An 18,271-nucleotide genomic window follows, 5' to 3' on the forward strand; every position below is an offset into this window, starting at 1 on the left:
CAAAGTTTCCAGATGGGCTGAGCACCCTTATGGCCTCCTGCAAAGCAGAGACAGAAGATAAATTATCATCCTGTTCTGATTGCAATTATGCTGGATATTTCATTTTCAAAAATGTTCTTGTAGGTCATTTTTTTGTGCATTTAAATTTTGGGTTCTGATTGGTTTTATTTAAAGCTCTGCTTATAAATTACCAGTTTAGGGTTCTTAATTCATGTGTTAGGAAATCAATCTTGCTTTCTGTTCTTCATTTAGAATGGCTTAAATGGTTTCCTTCCTTCATGTAAACATATTTTGCTTTTTATTGTAGAGTACTTCATAACTTTTTCATTAAACTGATGTTGCATATTAATTTGTTTTGTTTGTCTCTTTTTTAGTCCTTGTTTCTTTCTCTCTCTTTATGGTGGAATATACTGTTACATGAAAAAAATGATCTGTGGAGTAATCAAACTGTAAATTCTCACTTGAGTAAGGGAATTGTCTGATTAGGAATAATCATACTGAGTAGGAAGTATACTGGAATCTATGTCATCCTGTTGATAAAATTGATGTGATTGAAGAAATTAGGTATTCACTCAGATTTGTGAGGAATCACTGATCATACTGATATTCATCCAGGAATGCTTTTGTTCTTGGTGGCATGGAGGTGTCTTCTGTGATAGACATGTAGCATTAAGAATATGAAAATATGTTTCAGAAGAATGAGAAGCCTGGGCAAGTGGCCTGTGTCCCACAGTGGCATATCCTGAATGGTCTGTTTTTTTATGCTTGTCTTGATGTGGAACTAAGGGACATGGTTTATTGGGGAAATACTGGTGGGAGGTAGATGGTTGGGCTAGATGATCTTGGAGGTCTTTTCCAATCTTCGTGATTTTATGATTGTATGATTCTGTGAATGAAGGAGCTTGGAGAAGTTCCTCGTCGTATTTCTTTAAGTCTGTTTATTAACACTGATTGATTTTAAATAAATATATCTCCTGGAATGAATCCACCTTTGGATGTTATGGCCCTAAGGAGTGTTTATGCAAGATGTTAAAGCCTTTATTAAACATTTCATCAGATAGTTCTTGAAGAATGTGAATGTCAGCTTGAAATCCACGTCCCCTCTGCACATTAAGATTGGAGAAATGGATGTAATAATTATGATTATGGAATTTTACAAACTTCTCAGCCTATTTGAGACTGGTGAGGCATCCTCAATTTCATGAACAAATTAGTTTTCATGTATGTTTTTCAAATTGAATCTTTTCTTGATAATGAAATTATTCTGCTTCTAGTTTTCCAGTCTACATTTGTCCTGGCATTGCTTGAGAAACATACTCTACCCATTTAAAACCCTTTCATCTTCACAGTTTATGGATTCTTTTTATTTCTGATACTTCCATTAGTGTCAGTATGAAATGAGTCAAAGCCCAGTCTAATGAAGCATTCTTTCCTGCTGCTCAGCAATTTGTTAGCTTGCAGGTGTCTTGGAAGTACAATCTAAGATTGAATCCAAGACATTTATTAAAGCTCTTTGTGTGTGGTTCTCTGTCTGACCTAGTTAAGTACAATTGCCATCTAATTTGTTCACCATTCTTTAAAAAAAAATATAATTCCAAGACGGGTTCCAAGCCTCTTGGATGATTTCTTAGAGCCAACCAGACCAGTCTGGAATCAGTTCACCACCAGAAGACAATTCAAGAGTCTTTTTGAAAATACTGCTGTGATCTTAGAGCTGGGTTTTGAAATGAGTTAGTATACCAAATTGAAGCTCTTATATTAATAAAAGGAAGCAGAACAGAAGTGTTGAAAGCAACATCTATGGACGTTGTTGCATGCTTTATGGGAAAATTAGTTATTCATTTTGCCAATAAGTACTTATAGAGAACTTCTGTTTCAAAAACATAGGTGCAACATATTTATTTATGGATTGGTATCATTATTTAGGTCTGGAAAGGGAGGGAACTATATAAGTGTGTATGCAGGTCACTTTAGATAATGTTACTAAAATAGGAAAAATTGTTTAAAGCTTGTAAAAAAGTTGATTTTTCTTCAATAGTTCAGAGATAGTTTTCACAGAGTCCAGTAAATTACAAAATTTCTACACTATATGAACCTAGATGGCGAAAGATGATCTTGGATAGGAGATTTTAAAGATATTCCATTAAATGGACAATGAGAGCATTCAAACTTCATTGTACATCATGAGCAATTTGATAACTCTTGACTTGATAACTAATTACATGAATATGCACATTCTTAATGGAAATGGCAACGGATTCTGAACCCTTTCTTCTTTAGGTTCTTAATTAACATAAGACCAAATGAATTATATTTCTCAGATATCACTGAGTTCTCACACACAATATTCAGTAACTTCTCCAAGAAGAGGCTCAAAACCTTGCATCTTGTGCAGTGGATAAAGGAGTAACTGTACAGAATATCTCTACAGTACCAAGTTAAAAAAACAAACAAACAAACAAACAAAAATAGTAAAACTGTGAATATATATTCCAGTTGTGCGATGAACTTGCTCCAGTCTGGAATATAATCACTGCTACACTGAAGTCTGCTGTAAGGGGAATAAATGTGATGGCAAGCAGGTAATTGTTGCGTGGTTTTTTCCACAATGACTCCACAGTTAAACTCATGTGAGGGTAATATTAAAAAATCATTTAAAATTCATGTGTGTCCTCAAGATGCTTCGGAAAATGCTATTCATATTTGTGGTCTGAGATGATACAGAAGGGAGTTATAGGTTGTCTTTGTGAAAGACATGAGAAATCAGGTTCAGAACTGGTCTGCTTATGTCTCTGGGTGATAGCAGCTGCAACTCAAAATGAGATAGCAAACTGGAAGAGTGTGATAATATCTCAATTAGACAAGACCACTTCTTACTTTTGTGCTTCATCCATGGTGAAGAAGTAAAATCTTGTCATGATAAGTCATGAAAGAGGTACATATCATTTTGTTCTGCTGCCAGCTGTTCAATTGGATCACCAATGACTGAGAAAGGACAATTTCAGCCTCTATCTTCTTGAAGTAAAGAAGTTATTTTCCTCCCTCACTTGATTCTTGGAAAATCACAAGGAAAACTCCTGCGGTCCTGGTACCTGAACTGAAATATAACTGCAATATGACTCCTATACTGCTTTCACTTCTGGTCCTGTATTTCCGGTCCACCTCCATCCATAGACATGTCGTGGTACGAGAGATGTCCTTCCATGCCCTGCAGTCCAACCCCACTGGCCAACAGCTGCAACGAGCCCTGTGTGCGCCAGTGCCAGGACTCCACAGTGGTGATCCAGCCCTCTCCCGTGGTGGTCACCCTGCCAGGACCCATCCTCAGCTCCTTCCCACAGAACACTACTGTGGGATCCTCAGCCTCTGCTGCTGTTGGGAGTGCTCTCAGTGCAGGGGGAGTACCCATCTCCTCCGGCAGCTCCTTGGGATTTGGGAGCTTTGGTTATCCCAGTCTGGGCAGCGGGTACAGCCGGCCCTACCGCCGCTACAACACCTACCGCAGCGGCTTCAATGGGCCATGCTAGAGCACGAGGAGCAGGCATGATGAGATGACCAGAAATGCTGAAGCATGACCTAATGTGGGAGAGAGCTCCTGGCCATGATTATATGTTGTTGGACACCCACAATTCTGCCTCAAGTTAATGGAGCTGTGGGAGTTAATCATTCCTTACAGTGAGGCCTTGTTCTTGTTAGACTACTTTATATTTCTAATCAAGTATGTACTTCTGCTATGCATCACTGTATTTGATACTGCCTGGTGCTAAACATGCTTTAATCAGTAAATTGGACTATATTTTCAAAGTACCATCCTGCTCTGAAAAAAGAGCTCTGTGGAACACATCACCATCAGATGTGTCTTTGTTTCCATGTCAAAACCTATTGCTTTGCAGCATTTTAATCCACTCTTTAGTATTATTAAAGCTATGCTTTTATCATATCCCAAGTCTTCTGTGATTTTTATTCCTCCTTCTACTTTTCATTGAAACATACGTTATTACTGCTAGAAGTAAGTACCAGATTTGCACAGACACTGAAGCTATTAAAGCAACAGCTTTTGGGGTAAAAAATTGAGGTGTCCTCATGTCAGGAAATGTTTGAGGCATTCAAATGAGTCCAGTTATCACATAGATTCTGTTGCAGCAGGTTAAATTGTTCACAATAATTAAATTGTTCCCAGCAGTTAAATTGCTTTGCTTATTGTTTATGTACCAGTCTCATCTCATTCTGGCATTGGATGAAAAGCCCTCTTCAAAGCTTCTTTCATCATTTAAATGCCTCATACTGTTAAATTCAACGCCTCTGAAATCAACACAAAGATGAGACAAATTTCAATTTGTGTAAATAATTTGTCAGCTCTTTGGCAATTCAGTTGTTCTCCAGCCCCATGAGTGCACTCTGCCCTTCTTTACACAGAGGGTTTTAATTGAGTGCGTGGAATTTGAAACACCATCATCAACTCATCTGTCAGAGCAGTTAAGTCCCGGTTCACCATCTTAGCCAACCCAAAAAGCAAGATCCAATGGCTCTCAACCTTCCACGTGAACTCTGGGTGCCCATTAAACTGGCAGAATATCAGTGAAAACATTTCCAGGTGGTTAATGAGATTGTTTCTGTAATCATAGAATCATATATTTTTAAAATCTATAAAATAAATTCAAGTAGTATGTGACACAGAGATTTTCTGGCAAGGGCAGGAAATTGTAAGTGTAGGGAAGCAGATTACCTTTTTTGGTAAAGACTTATTCAGCTGTAGGAATTTACAGATTATTTTTTAAATGAAGATGACCATTTTTTTAATAGAATAATAGCTTTCTGAAGGTGTGTATTTTGAGTTGTTTTGTGAAGTCCTTTGAGTGATCTTGACTCACATGCCTTGAGATCGGGTTTGTAGCCAGGCGGTGTGAGAGCTGAGATCCTGTTGTGTACCTTGTGATGTAAGTAGCACAAAACTTTGCATACTTGAGCCATTAGTGAAAAGCTGTTCTGAACTTTGAAGTCCTTTGTTCTTCTGAAGATTGAGACCAACCCATGTACAGTGAAACACCCTCCTTTTAGAATTAATTCACGTTTCTCGCTGGGGGATGGAGGTGCTAAGAGAGAACTGGTCCTGCTCTTGGAATAATTTTTATGCTTGCAGGTCTTTCCTGCAGGCCACTATTGACTGCAGAGGTGAAACAAATTGCATAATAATTAATAAAATATAGAATTGAATTACTAGGTACAACTTCTATCAGTGCTGTAGTTCTGCTGAGACAGAACATTGCCTGTAAGAACCAACAATTTAAAGCAAGCTTATTAGTCACATTTGTACCTAACTTGATGTGAAGATTGCTGCACATTTCCTTGACTTAGTAAGTTTCATGTAATAATGATGGTGATTCTTCGGAATAAACACCATGCAGATATCAGATTGAAAATTAGAGGCAGTCAATAAATGTCCCTAAGTAATAAGGTCAAGTCACAGCATTTTTTCATTAGATTGTGGTTGCTAGGGTTTTGCATGGATAAAGAAGTTAAAAAATGCAGACTTGTGTGTGCATCAGCTGTGTTCATGCAAACTGGAAGTAAAATCTGGGTCAGAAAGTGTTTTATTGTTTCTGGTCAGCATTTCTCACTGGTCTTAATTATCTTTACCTCTTGTAGTACTTATGGAAATCTGGTGCTTCCCAGCTGTATGTCTGTGTGGGATTGAAATAGTGCAGAAATGCAAAATTTGGGAATATTATTATGCATCTCGTCTTGTGGTCAGACTGAGCCCTTGACATGAAAATACTCATGAACTGAACACAGGCTCCCATCTCAGAGCTTAATGATTATTCACCTAAAGGAGTGAAGTCCGGAATAAGGACTATGCATCCCATACACTTCCCTTAAGCAGTGTTTTGATGACTAAAGTGAAACATAAAATGTACATTGGCCCTAGGAAACGATATAATTATTGCTGAAATTGAAATGAATCACCACAGTCTTCCAAGGATGGGTGCACATGGGTGAAGATGAAAGCTTTGTCTGTTCTGGAATGTGAGTATAATAAGGGGAGGGGAAAAATAGAGAAATACCAGAAGATGTTGGGGGAGGGGGGGGGGGGGGGGCAGGGGGAGAAAAAGAGTTAAATTATTTTGAGATTTTGCATGCCAAAGTATGGATCATTAAATAATTTCATGCATAGCATATGTTTTAGGTCTGCAGGCAATCTGGAATGCAGTATAAAAGCCTATAGAACACAAGGCTCTTCCATCCACTTCTCTTGCCCTATTCGCCAGGTGAACAGGTAAGTCTGAATCTACCCAAAGTCTTTTTAAATGCTAAATGTTACTTTGATGACTGCTTTTTGTTGTTCTTAGTTCTTTATAAATACTGCTTGGCTCTTTTTTCTTTTTTTTTCCTTTTGAAGAGGAAAATTAGAAAGGCATATTTCTGTCAAATAGAAAAGTTTTATTTATTTGTGAAGCAGGGTGTAACAAGGCAAGACTTGGATACTGGCAATACCCTTGGAACATGCATCTCCATGCTTCATTTTAAAGGCTGGTACAAGGGAATAGCACTAAAGTACTAGTACTAAAGGACCTGGCTGGGAATATGTAGTCTTAAGATATTGGAACTAGCCAACAGATAAATCTGGTATGAGTTCCAGAATATATCTGAAGTCTTCTTTTCCACAGACAGGAGAGATGGGTTCTAGAAGCCTCACTGAAAATGAATTTGGGCAAAACTTGTTGAGAAAACAATCCTTTTTTTCCCACTCTATGTTAGCCTGTTCTGCTCATTAAACTTTTGGGAGAAGAAGTTTCTTCTAAAACACTTTTCTACTGTTTTGCAAATGCTTCTGGCTGGGCTGTTAGAGAATAAATCTGTGCACTAAGGCACTAAACCAAGATAAGTGTCATGATAAGGCTCAGCATTTCCAGCCTTGCCTCCAATACCAGCTGGTGTCCTCCATCTCCCATGATACCTGCAGTGATTCCATCTAGAGGGCTGGGGAAGGGAAAACCCTAACGAATGGGAAGTGCCTTCGCTGTGAGGTTTCAGGGGGCGACTTATATGATCAGCAGCAGAATTCAGAGGCCAACAGCTCTGACAAATTTAAGAAGAATAAGAGAAGTCTCTATATGATATTCAGACTGCTCACTGTGGGTTTTGATCAGAAATAATTACCCATTCAGCCACCTTGTCTCGTTACTTCCATATCTGTTAACCTCATATCTGAGTTTTATAAATTCAACACAGTGCTTCGATTGCATGTGCTTTCTGGTCCTGTATTTCAGACGACTCTCCATCCTGCAGACATGTCCTCAAACGACCTGTGTGCTCCCACCCCCTGTGGCCCAACCCCATTGGCCAACAGCTGCAACGAGCCCTGTGCCCAGCAGTGCCAGGAGTCCACCTACATCATCCAACCACCTCCAGTGGTGGTGACCCTGCCAGGACCCATCCTCAGTTCCTTCCCACAGAACACTGCTGTGGGATCCTCCACTTCTGCTGCTGTGGGCAGCACCCTCAGCTCTGAGGGAGTGCCCATCACCTCTGGCAGCTCCTTGGGATTTGGGAGCTTTGGTTATCCCAGTCTGGGCAGCGGGTACAGCCGGCCCTACCGCCGCTACAACACCTACCGCAGCGGCTTCAATGGGCCATGCTAGAGCACGAGGAGCAGGCATGATGAGATGACCAGAAATGCTGAAGCATGACCCGATGTGGGAGATAGAGCTCCTGGCCATGGTTATGTGTTGTTGAACATCCACAACTCCGCTTCAAGTTAGTGGAGCTGTGGGACCTTGGCATCCCCTAAAATCAGGCCTTTGTTTGTCTTATATTTTGGATTCTTCATATTTCTAATGAACTTTTTTTCCTGTATCTGAGACTTTATTGTTTCAGTACATGGTAACACTAAAAAACAAAACCTAGGATGAAAAGATGCATCAGCTGTTGTCTTCCAGAATCCTTGATATGCTTATACTTTGTACTTTTTTATTCCACTTCTTGCTCATTAAAGTTATGCTGCATCACACAAGTCTCCTGGTGCTTGTTGGCTGTCTTATGCCCATGAGCAGCCTGCTTTTGGTAAAGTTTCTGACCATATATCTGTTTACTTTCAGTAATTAAATGCTGTGATTTCATGTTGGGTTACTACTTCTATGCCAAGACAGCATTTCTACAGCCAGGAAACTTTGGCTTCCTTACATACACAAGGAGAATTCTCTGCAGTAGCGTGTAGTAGTGTGTGCATGTGTGTGGGTGCACAAAGCAGACATGTAGAAGAGATGTGTATACGGAATAGATTGGTGTGATAGACTTCCTAGATTTCCTTCCCCAAATCTGTCTTTCACCACAGAGGTAAAGACTTGCACATAAACTGCTTGTTATTGCATCTCTTTTGTACATCAGAAAATCTCTCTGATGACCATGGTCTGAGAAACATTGTGCTCTTTGGGTAGAACTGTGCACTAAAAGGAAACCTATTTCCCTGTACATCATATTGAGTACTATTTTGTAATCAGTGCCACCTTATCCGAGGCTGCTTCAGTGAAGAAGTGGGATTCCTAATGCAGACAGAGCTCCTAGTGCTTCTGTGCAGATCTCCATGAGATCATGCTGAAAATGTTGGGTTTGGCAGAGGAAATTTGCATACATTTGTTGGCTGCAGGCAGCTCTGGATTTAAATGACAGGTTGAATGTTCACCCCATGGTGATGTCTGTAACTTTAATTTATTTGCAGTATGGAAATTCACCTCTTCTTACTGAGATGGAAAAGATTTAAATGTTTGTGTTTGTCCTGCATCTCCAGCTCCAAGCATGTATGCCATAATTGTTTCCTTCCTAAATGACTAATGAAAATAAACATAAAATCAGGGACCTGGCATATAATTGCAGTGAGGTCTCACGTAACCCCTGGCACAAATAAATGCTGGATTGTGAGAAGGGTTTCTACCAGTGATGGTAGCAACCCCCCTTGCCCTGAGATTGCAGGTACGAGCTCATCAGTCCTGGTGGCTGCAAGGTAGGTGGATCCAGCACAGGGCCACAGGTAGAGAAATGCTAATTACACTATTAGAATTTAAAATGTAATTAAATATCTACATTTGAAAAAAATATTCAAACACCTACTGGAAAACAACCAAAGCCCACCCAGTGTGGGTGTGGTACTCTACAGAAGCCCTGCTGAGTAAACAAGCTCTTCCCTATAGCATGAAATCATTTTTGATGCTGTTGTTTTCTACTATTCCCAGTGAATCCTGGTACAACACCACCACTACTGGCCATCCAGTTTTTGCAGAAAAACTCCATGGATATCTGTGCAGTCATTATTTGCAGTCATTTTTTTGGACAAAAAAACTATATCATCAGTTGTTTAAGCTCATTAGACCGCAGTACAATGCAAAACCAAACCTCAAACTTTTGTCATTTTAAAGTCCTTTACAGCAATATTTGAATAACATTAACAATTAAAACATCTGTGTATGAAATAGGTATGAACTCTGAGGACTGTATATATCTACTTATATCTGAATGCTTCTGCCTTCAGGGGCAGCACAAGTTGAAATGGTGAAGCTGACATTGGAGGCTCTGCCTCTACCCAATGACACCCCAAATTAAACACACAGTGTGTATTATACATCCACCTGTGTCAAACAACACATGGCCTCATTGGGATGCAATAGAAGCAGCAATACATTGCAGAGATACCCAGTCTGACTGAACAAATGGACCTTAACATACAGGTACATCTCCTGTTGTAAGCAGTAAGCCAGCAATAACTGGCGCCGTGAGGGTATTATCAAAATTCACTGCCAATGGCCTGGAACCAGGTCTCCTAATTTACTGGGTGAGCTTCAAATGGCGGTGCAGACTGTTGGTCATGCTGTCAGTAAACATTTGTATTAGCACAATTAGCTAAGATTGGGGTCTGAAGTTAAAGAGAGAACAATCAAACCCATTGTGGACAGTGAGAGAAGGGGCTGCATTGGAGGACTCTGTGCTGTAAAGAGCAGTGTAGATTTGTTCAGCTGCTCAGAGCCTCTTTCTTTTGAACAAGGTAATTAATTATAATTCAGATGTTATTGCATCTCTTCCCATCAGGGAAACTGCTCTGTTTGCCATGTGTCTGTGTTTCCATGTACAGATTTTGGGTCACTTGTGTGTCTGGAGCCATTCCGCAGGGATTACTATGAGTAAGATTCCAATTCCCTTTTGATGAAGGGCTTCTCTTCAGCCATTTAGTTGCTCACAGTTGTCTCAAGAAGATGTTCTCACATTATGCAAAAACTTTTAATTATAATATGAGTATACAGACCTGTCCTTGATCATATAAAAACAGCTGTGAACTTCTGATTCACTCGCTTTAATTGAGCCCAAAGATCAGGAGATGAAGTCATTCAGACTGTGCAGTGAAGTGGCTGGTCTCAGAACACCAATTATTGCAATCACTTTCAAGGAAGGTTACAGACATCTCTGAAAATATTTTTAGGTCCTTTTCTAAACTCTGAATCTGATATTGAAAGAATTCTATATTTCCAAATAGAGGTTGGAAAAAAGAACAAAATAATTTCTGAAAATTATCTGAGGATAATGTTGTCATGCAAATTAATTCCCCACATGAGTGCTAGGTATCAGAGGAGATTCTCTTTGAAAAACCTTGCTATTTCCTTAGATTACAGAGAAGTCCTGAGGAGTCGCCATGGTTGGCAAGGCCAAAAAGGTGAGAGTCATTTCTTTGAGAATGTCTTTGGAATATGAGATGGCTTGACACCAACCTAGAGCTATTTTTAATTAAAAATGAAATAGCCATCAATCCTGCCACCAGGAACAGTGGCATAAATTTTAGAAGCCAGTGAATGGTCTATACTTCCAAATCTTGATAATAGATTATTATAAGAGAGATATGAAAATTTAAACACGGGTCACATATCTTAAGCTTCACATAGCATGATACTTTGCATGCCTGGAGTTTTAATAAAAGTTTCTGATAAACTTTGAAGTTCTGAGGAACATCTGACCAAGCCAAACAAGTTTTTGTTCCCAGGGGATCTTCCAAAGACACTTATAATTTAGAGATGATTTACATGTCTCAGTAATTGAAGTGCTAGGAGAGCAAAGACCTGAGTGCTGATCTCTGTGCCAAGGATCATTTCTGTATTTTACCTCTTTACTATTTATCCTGCAAATTTTTCCTATAGAAGAAGCTCCATTTCTTTGCAAAGTCCAGAAAAACTCACAAATGAAGAAATTACTGAGGTTTCATATATTTCGGACACTTCTCCAGTTGGCTGCCACTGGTCTAACACCATGCACCAGCCTCTGCAGAGCAGCAGAAGTCAATACAGTGTTATGGAAGGAAGAAATATTGTGTGTGACTGTTTCTGCAGCCTGAGTTTTGCAAAGCCTTATCTTTTGCAAGACTCTTCCTTGAGAACAAATGGCAACATGTTCACCTGTATGGAAGTTAATCTAAAAGCAGCTGTGGATGTGATAAGGTCTGAGATGAGAATTGAGATGTATCTATGGACTCTCTTGATATAAAGCACCTAAGAGTCCATAACTGGAAGCAGACAAGCAAGATCCTGTATAAGGTTTTCCTTCTGAGTCTTCCACAGAAATACAATAGCTTGATAATATCTCATTTGACAAGATTTTTTGTACTCTTCTTTTACTCTTCTTCTTCCATGTCAAAGAATCAGCAACTTAAAAGCTTTTCTGTCTATATGGCCTTTGCAGAAAGTTCTAACTCTTTTCAGTCCCTCTCAGCTCTCACTGAGTTTTTCACAGCCCTTCCCTTTGCACTATTCATGGTTTCTTCTCTCATTTTTGGGCCTGAGTTGGGTGTGAACTGTGTGTGTACCTTACTTGCCATTTTCTGGAAAACTCTCCTTTTCTCCCTTAGAGCATCTGGAATCTCTCAACTATAGCTGCTCATGGACTGGCTTCCCACTCACAAAAGCTAAAATCCATCATGATTTGCAACAGCATTTACCTTGCAGAGGAGGGCTTGTCCACAGAGCTACGTTATGCAAATTCTGCTTAATCTACTATAAAGACACCAGGCAGATCCCAAAGGGTTTTCAAGGCTGGATAAGTTCTGAATTAATTATTCTAATGTTACCAGAAATTAACTTGGCACAGAATATTTTGAGATGAAAGAAACCTGTGGTCAGATATACATGCCACAAGATAAGGAAGCAAAGCAGCAATAAGCACAAATACTGAGGCAAAAAAACATATAATCAGTACCAGCTCATAAATAATTTCATGCACAATGAACGTCCCAAGTTGTTGGGCAACTTGGGATGAAGTATAAAAACCTGAGCAACTCATAGTCCTTCCATCCATTTCTCTTCCCTTCTTTGTCTTGGACAGTAAGGTAAGTCTGAACTCGTTGATTCTCTTTCTGTACATTGAACTCTTGCCTTGATGATGTTGCACTGTTGACATACATTCAGCTTATTCTTTTCTCTGAGACGAAGCTGAGAGGAGTTTTCATATGAAAGAGGAAGTTTTCAATTGGTGGTCTGTTACAAAAATCTTGGAATGAGGGCATCAGACCCAAGTTAGTGGGAAATTTATCTGTGGTCAGATGTTAAGAGCAACAAACAGGGATCCAATACTGCATTTTATCCTTTGCTGTCCTGGGTTGCCAGCTCTTCACGAAGAAAGCCTCAGTCCATGTCTGTCTTTGAAACTCACCTCATAGCAATTCTGCAGGCAAAGAGTGCCCGTGAACCAACTCCTCCCCATGCAGCAAACACCTGCAGATAGATTTCTACTGTAACTTCTGCTGATGATTTTTATGTTAATAGCAAGACAAAAAGTAGAAGGGTTCCTGAACTCAGCTGCCTGCCCTGCCAGTTCTTGTAAACAATTTCAAGTAGCCAGCTTGTATTTTCCAGTTTCTTCAAACTGGGAGAAGGTACCTCTGAGATGGGACTTGTGTGAAAGCATGGGAAAAGAAGGAAAAAAGAAAAATTATCTGATGTTTGAGCACTGGGTAGGATGCTTGTCATCTCTGGATGTTTGGCAAATATATAAGCTTTGGATCAGCAGTAACAAGCCAGGTCTCACCTGATCCAGCTGAGAACCTTCATCTGGAGGCTCTATTTCTCTAGGACACAAATACCTTTCCTATGTGCAGCCACAGCTGCAAGGGGAGGTGTTGAAAGTTCCCTTTTTCCAGGGTAGCATTATGGCCATGTGGTTAGGGCATTCTCTGCAATGGGAACGACGAGGTTTTCAGCAGCACCACATGCCCCGATTCCTGGGTGAGTTTACTAACCACGGAGGCTTCAGGGTAAGTGACAGAGCAAGATGCATTAGTGTTACCTTCCCTAGCAGTCTCCTTAAAGGAAATGAAAACTCAACCCTGTTTTGAAAGTACTCTGGAGCAAAAATATCATCTTGCTCCCCATGCAATCTCTTGCAAGTTTGCTGTATTCAGGAAGGGTTTCATCCAATTCTTGTATTGCATTTGTTTCCTTCTCTCTGTTTCAGATTTACCTCCGCCCCAGAGAAATGTCCTGCTATGACCTGTGCGCTCCCACCCCCTGTGGCCCAACCCCACTGGCCAACAGCTGCAATGAGCCCTGTGTTCGCCAGTGCCAGGACTCCACAGTGGTGATCCAGCCCTCTCCCGTGGTGGTCACCCTGCCAGGACCCATCCTCAGCTCCTTCCCACAGAACACTACTGTGGGATCCTCAGCCTCTGCGGCTGTTGGGAGTGCTCTCAGTGCAGGGGGAGTACCCATCTCCTCCGGCAGCTCCTTGGGATTTGGGAGCTTTGGTTATCCCAGTCTGGGCAGCGGGTACAGCCGGCCCTACCGCCGCTACAACACCTACCGCAGCGGCTTCAATGGGCCATGCTAGAGCACGAGGAGCAGGCATGATGAGATGACCAGAAATGCTGAAGCATGACCTAATGTGGGAGAGAGCTCCTGGCCATGATTATATGTTGTTGGACACCCACAATTCTGCCTCAAGTTAATGGAGCTGTGAGAGCTTGGCATTCCCTAAAATCAGGCTTTTGCTTGTCTTTTGTTATGCTTTACTTTATATTTCTGATCATATCTTGTTCTCTTCTACTATTTTTTTTGTGTGTGTGTTTTTTTTGTATTTCACAATGATTAGGTAAAATATGTAATTATTAGGAGTTGTTCTGCATGGCTGATGTAGTACAGTCCATTTAAATCATAAAGAAGGAAGATCAAATTTTGCTGAATATATCATTGTAAGAGGGATGAGTGGGTGCTGTCCTTACCGGACTCTGGAAATATATTCCTTACATTTTACATTGCTTCCTTCCATGCCTCAGCCTCATTAAATTGGTGCTGCATTATACTGCGAGTCTGCCTGAATTTCTTTCTACTCCCAGCCCATTTTCCAACCTGTCTGTGGTGAAACAGGTCTGTTTGCAACTCATCTGTGCCAGAAACCACTGTGCAAATAACTCCAAGTCAATTGCTAAACAAGGATGGTTCAGATTTCAATTGTGGATGGAGTTTTTATTCTGTGCTTATAAAGTAAATCTACCCCAAGAAAATAATTTCAAAGGCTAGAAATAAACAGAGCTCCCTTGCAATGTGTATGTCTCCTACTGTAGCAGAAACAGGAAATGTTATAAGCTAGCAAGTTCTGCTTACTTTCTTTAAATACTCTGTATCTATTGCACCATGAAGATCCAGACAAGCCCTTTAAACATTTTGATATCACTCTTCTATGAAACATTGTTAGTTTTGATGTGGAATTTCTTGAAGAGGAACAAGAATGGAGAAACAGGCTTGCTTGAGAAAAGGGGTGAGTTCCCATTCAGTGCTATGAGGCCAAGCACAATTTCAGGAAGAAACCCATGTGGGAGGTCATATTTCTCCTTATCCTTCTGTAGTCGCAATAAATAAGAAGATGTACAGAGAAAAGTGGGCAGAGGGATAGAGATAAAGCAGGAAAGTCTACAGGGATGAGGAACACTAGGAATAAATGGGATAAATCTTTTTCTGAAGCTCCACTTCCACTTAGCTGTTCTCCACTTGCTCACCAAACTGGAAGAAGATTGTGATGTTCTTTGCTCTACCAGTGAGAGTAATGAGGGGTCCTTTAAGAGAAGGGAGTGCTTATGCTGTCCTTGGGAGCATCTGAGCTTGCTAAGGGGGAAGGTGGGATAGCGTAACCCTCTGAGCAATCCAGAGCCTCCCACAGACCACAGGAAGTGTTGGAGGTGAGGGAAGGGAGGTGATGTGGTGTTCTTACAAAGGAATTGGGCACTGATGTTTGCTGGCCTGGGAAACACATCTGAAAAAAGTCAATGAAAGGATTGTAAGCTCCAGCTCTTTCTGATTGTGACTTTAGGTATTGTTGTCTGTTGTGCCTTGTAGATCTGAAAAATGCCTGGCTTTGCTTTGTTCCAGCATGGCTGTCTGAGTTATAATAAATGTGGTCTTCGGACACGGGGAGCTTTGTTCCCAGAGGAATATGAGCCTGAAAAGCTCTACCTGAGGGCTCAGGATGATTCAGTGTCCTGTTTCCCCATGCATCTGTGAAATCTCTTGTTTGGAGTCTGTCTATGCAGTCTGATGCTGAACTGTAATTAAGGCCAGAGAAAGATGTTGACAAAGTTATATTGACTACAGTCATTACCGGAGCTAAATTAAAGGAGATTCATCAGTCCCATGAAAGAATTCATAATTCCAAGGAGCAGGTTTTCTTAATAATTAATGACAGAGGAGAATGGAAATTGAGCAGTTTGATATTATAATACAGCAGAAGTTTGGTGGGAATTAAATGTGCATTATGATTTCATTTTTTGCTCTCTCAACTGGAGCTATTGCTTGACCAAACTGGACACATCCCAGAGAAGTTACCCTTCATCTGTAGTGCAGCAAAGCAACTACTCTTATACAGGTCAATCTGCCTATCCAAACCCATAGAGGGGTTATTGTTGCACTGTATCCAAGAGGCTGGGAAGGATCATGGCTGAGGCACTGTGGTTAAAGGAACTCCGACATATCCAATTGGACAAGCAATATCATTTCTTCTCCCCAAAATACATTCTTCTACAGCTATAATCCCCTTTTGCAGTTCTCTGTTATACTTTCATCTCTCTGACCCCCAGTGCAGAGGGACTGACACATACACATGTTCACGTGGAGTCTTTCCAAGGTTGGGATCTCTGTGTATTCGGAATGGTCTGCTACATTGCTCAATCCTTTAAAAAACAAAAATCACTGAGTGTGCATTATCCCCATAAATTCCTTTTCCCAATCTTCCATCTTTGAATTAAAACTTACTGAAGCAAAAATTTGTCTCAATCCTAACATTTGAAAAGTGTTATTCTCTGCTGCAGATTGTGAGCTGGATCTTAATGTTACAGAGAAACCCTCTAGGTAATACAAGCTGCTTCTGAAACTGTTACCGCATTAGAAATGTCATTCCATATTAGACTGGGATCGATGTAATCATCTTTTGTGCTCTGAACAAAACACAGTCATTCCTCCTAGATTTATAAACCCATGTCTGTTGATCTGCCACAGAACAACTGGAAGGATTTCTTCCCATAGAAGGAAGCAGGATACTCTTTGCTATCACAGTCAGGGAAGTTGTATTTTGATACCAAACTCTGTGAAACTAAAGGCAAAAATTACGGTACCTCGGTGGCTACAGGGATAAGATGTAGAAAGGTTCTTAAGGGCAGAGCTTCCATTGCTTTCTCAGGCTCCCTGAAGGACCCGGGATGTTCTTGCACTTTTACCAACCAGTCCTGCCTTAACTTTAAATTAATTTATTATTCTTCCTTTTTGCATATGGCTGTATTCCCACCAGTGAAATTGTTCTGTTTACTGCTTATGTTTATTGCCTGGACTTATCCTGCTGTAGATGGAAACCACGATCTGTGGTGTCTCTCATCTTTATGGTTTGCATCCTTTGAATATCCCTGGCTCCATTACACCAACTCCACCTTCTTGAGAAGTGGATGAGTCAAAAAATTCAGTTTGGTTTGGAATTTTTTCTGCTCGTCAGCATTTGGTCACACTGCTTCACGGCATTCAATTTCACAGCAAGAAATTTTAATTGAAGACTATAGTGCATAATTTCATCTCTGATCAGTGACATGAGGTTTAGATTTGCTTTGTAATATTCCAGTGGGAAATATCCCAAAGTCTTCAGCTCCTGGGAGGAGGAGATTGAACCAGAGAGGCACTTCTAACACATGATCACCATCAGGAGAGAATCTGTGACTCTTTCATCATCCCCATACCTTTTGATGAGCTTGTTTTTCAGAAATACTTGCTTCACTTATGATCACTAGATAGTTGTTGTTACTGAGGAATGTGTATTTTTGACATTGTATTGGACAAAAACCTGATAAACCTCAAGGGATAGAGGAGCTGCAGGCAGTAGTGTCACTAATGGGGACAGTATGGGTAATGTCATCACGTACCTATGGACATCTATCTAGTGACTGATGGTTGGAATGACATTTTGAAGCATGGGGTTTTTGAAGCAAATGCTTCTTCAAAGGTTAAGGAAGAGATGGACTGACTCTAGCTTCTGAAGCCACGGAATGTGATGTAGTTTGGGAAAATCATCATCCATACTAGTCACAAATTTCAAACACTGCTGGTGTTCAAATGATGCAGCACGCCTTCAAATTTTCTGCTCATACACTATTTGCATGTCTGAGCCATTGACGGAAATCTGTTGTGAACTTTGAAGACCTTTGTTCTTCAAAACTGTGCGATCAGCATTTATTTCCCAGGAGATTCTGATGGAGATGTTCACAGTTTAGACACAATTTACATGTCTCTGGAGTGGAGAGATTACAGCACCGACCTCTGCCTTAAAGTCTTCTTATGCATTGCATGCAATTACTTTTTAATCAAGAAATTGTCTTTGAAAAAGAAATTGAAATGTTGAACATTGCAATGTTCTTTAAGACCATGCAAAATGAAGACAAAGTTATTTGCTTTCAAGGGAAGAAGAAAGAATATTATACACTTCTTTAGGTAGCGACCATTAATTTGGGGTATAATTTTGTATAATAGTGCAAGACACAATAAGGGAAGAAAATACTATATCAGCAAATGTAAAACTGGCAACTTTAATTATCACGAAATTAAGTTGTGCAGAACTTTTAGCACCAAAAACCCACCCGCACCCTCAATTTGACCTGAATTATTTTTCCTGGAGTCTGACATAGGAATAAAGCTCAAATTGCCAAATCCCGAGATGAAGGACTTCGACAGTCTCCAAACTGAATATCAGTGTCTCAAATCCCTTCATGGAAATACAATAG

The 18,271-nt window shown here is 40.3% G+C and overlaps 3 protein-coding genes across 3 annotated transcripts; all 3 read left to right on the forward strand.

Moving 5' to 3' along the window:
• Window positions 1-3,176: 3,176 nt before the first annotated feature.
• On the forward strand, window positions 3,177-3,527 carry LOC116240312 (feather keratin 4-like). Its single transcript, XM_031610636.2, has one exon. The coding sequence runs from the start codon at window positions 3,177-3,179 to the stop codon at window positions 3,525-3,527; it is 351 nt and encodes a 116-aa protein (XP_031466496.2).
• Window positions 3,528-6,175: 2,648 nt separating this feature from the next.
• Window positions 6,176-7,640, forward strand: LOC116240307 (feather keratin 1-like). The gene is made up of 2 exons (XM_031610632.2): window positions 6,176-6,274; window positions 7,269-7,640. The coding sequence occupies exon 2, from the start codon at window positions 7,290-7,292 to the stop codon at window positions 7,638-7,640; it is 351 nt and encodes a 116-aa protein (XP_031466492.1). The 5' UTR covers window positions 6,176-6,274; window positions 7,269-7,289.
• Window positions 7,641-12,313: 4,673 nt separating this feature from the next.
• Window positions 12,314-13,851, forward strand: LOC149914378 (feather keratin 4-like). Its single transcript, XM_090126955.1, has 3 exons — window positions 12,314-12,355; window positions 13,166-13,279; window positions 13,480-13,851. The coding sequence occupies exons 2-3, from the start codon at window positions 13,175-13,177 to the stop codon at window positions 13,849-13,851; spliced, it is 477 nt and encodes a 158-aa protein (XP_089983081.1). The 5' UTR covers window positions 12,314-12,355; window positions 13,166-13,174.
• The last annotated feature ends 4,420 nt before the right edge of the window (window positions 13,852-18,271 follow it).

The sequence above is a fragment of the Phasianus colchicus genome, chromosome 30 (assembly GCF_987193195.1).
Source record: "Phasianus colchicus chromosome 30, bPhaCol1.hap1.1, whole genome shotgun sequence".
In the NCBI taxonomy this organism is placed as follows: domain Eukaryota; kingdom Metazoa; phylum Chordata; class Aves; order Galliformes; family Phasianidae; genus Phasianus; species Phasianus colchicus.

Coding starts and splice junctions, on each gene's coding strand:
- LOC116240312 (XM_031610636.2), top strand. CDS start 3,177: ATGTCGTGGTACGAGAGATGTCCTTCCATGCCCTGCAGTCCAACCCCA.
- LOC116240307 (XM_031610632.2), top strand. CDS start 7,290: ATGTCCTCAAACGACCTGTGTGCTCCCACCCCCTGTGGCCCAACCCCA.
- LOC149914378 (XM_090126955.1), top strand. CDS start 13,175: ATGGCCATGTGGTTAGGGCATTCTCTGCAATGGGAACGACGAGGTTTT. Junction 13,280..13,479: donor CTAACCACGGAGGCTTCAGG/GTAAGTGACAGA, acceptor TCTCTGTTTCAG/ATTTACCTCCGCCCCAGAGA.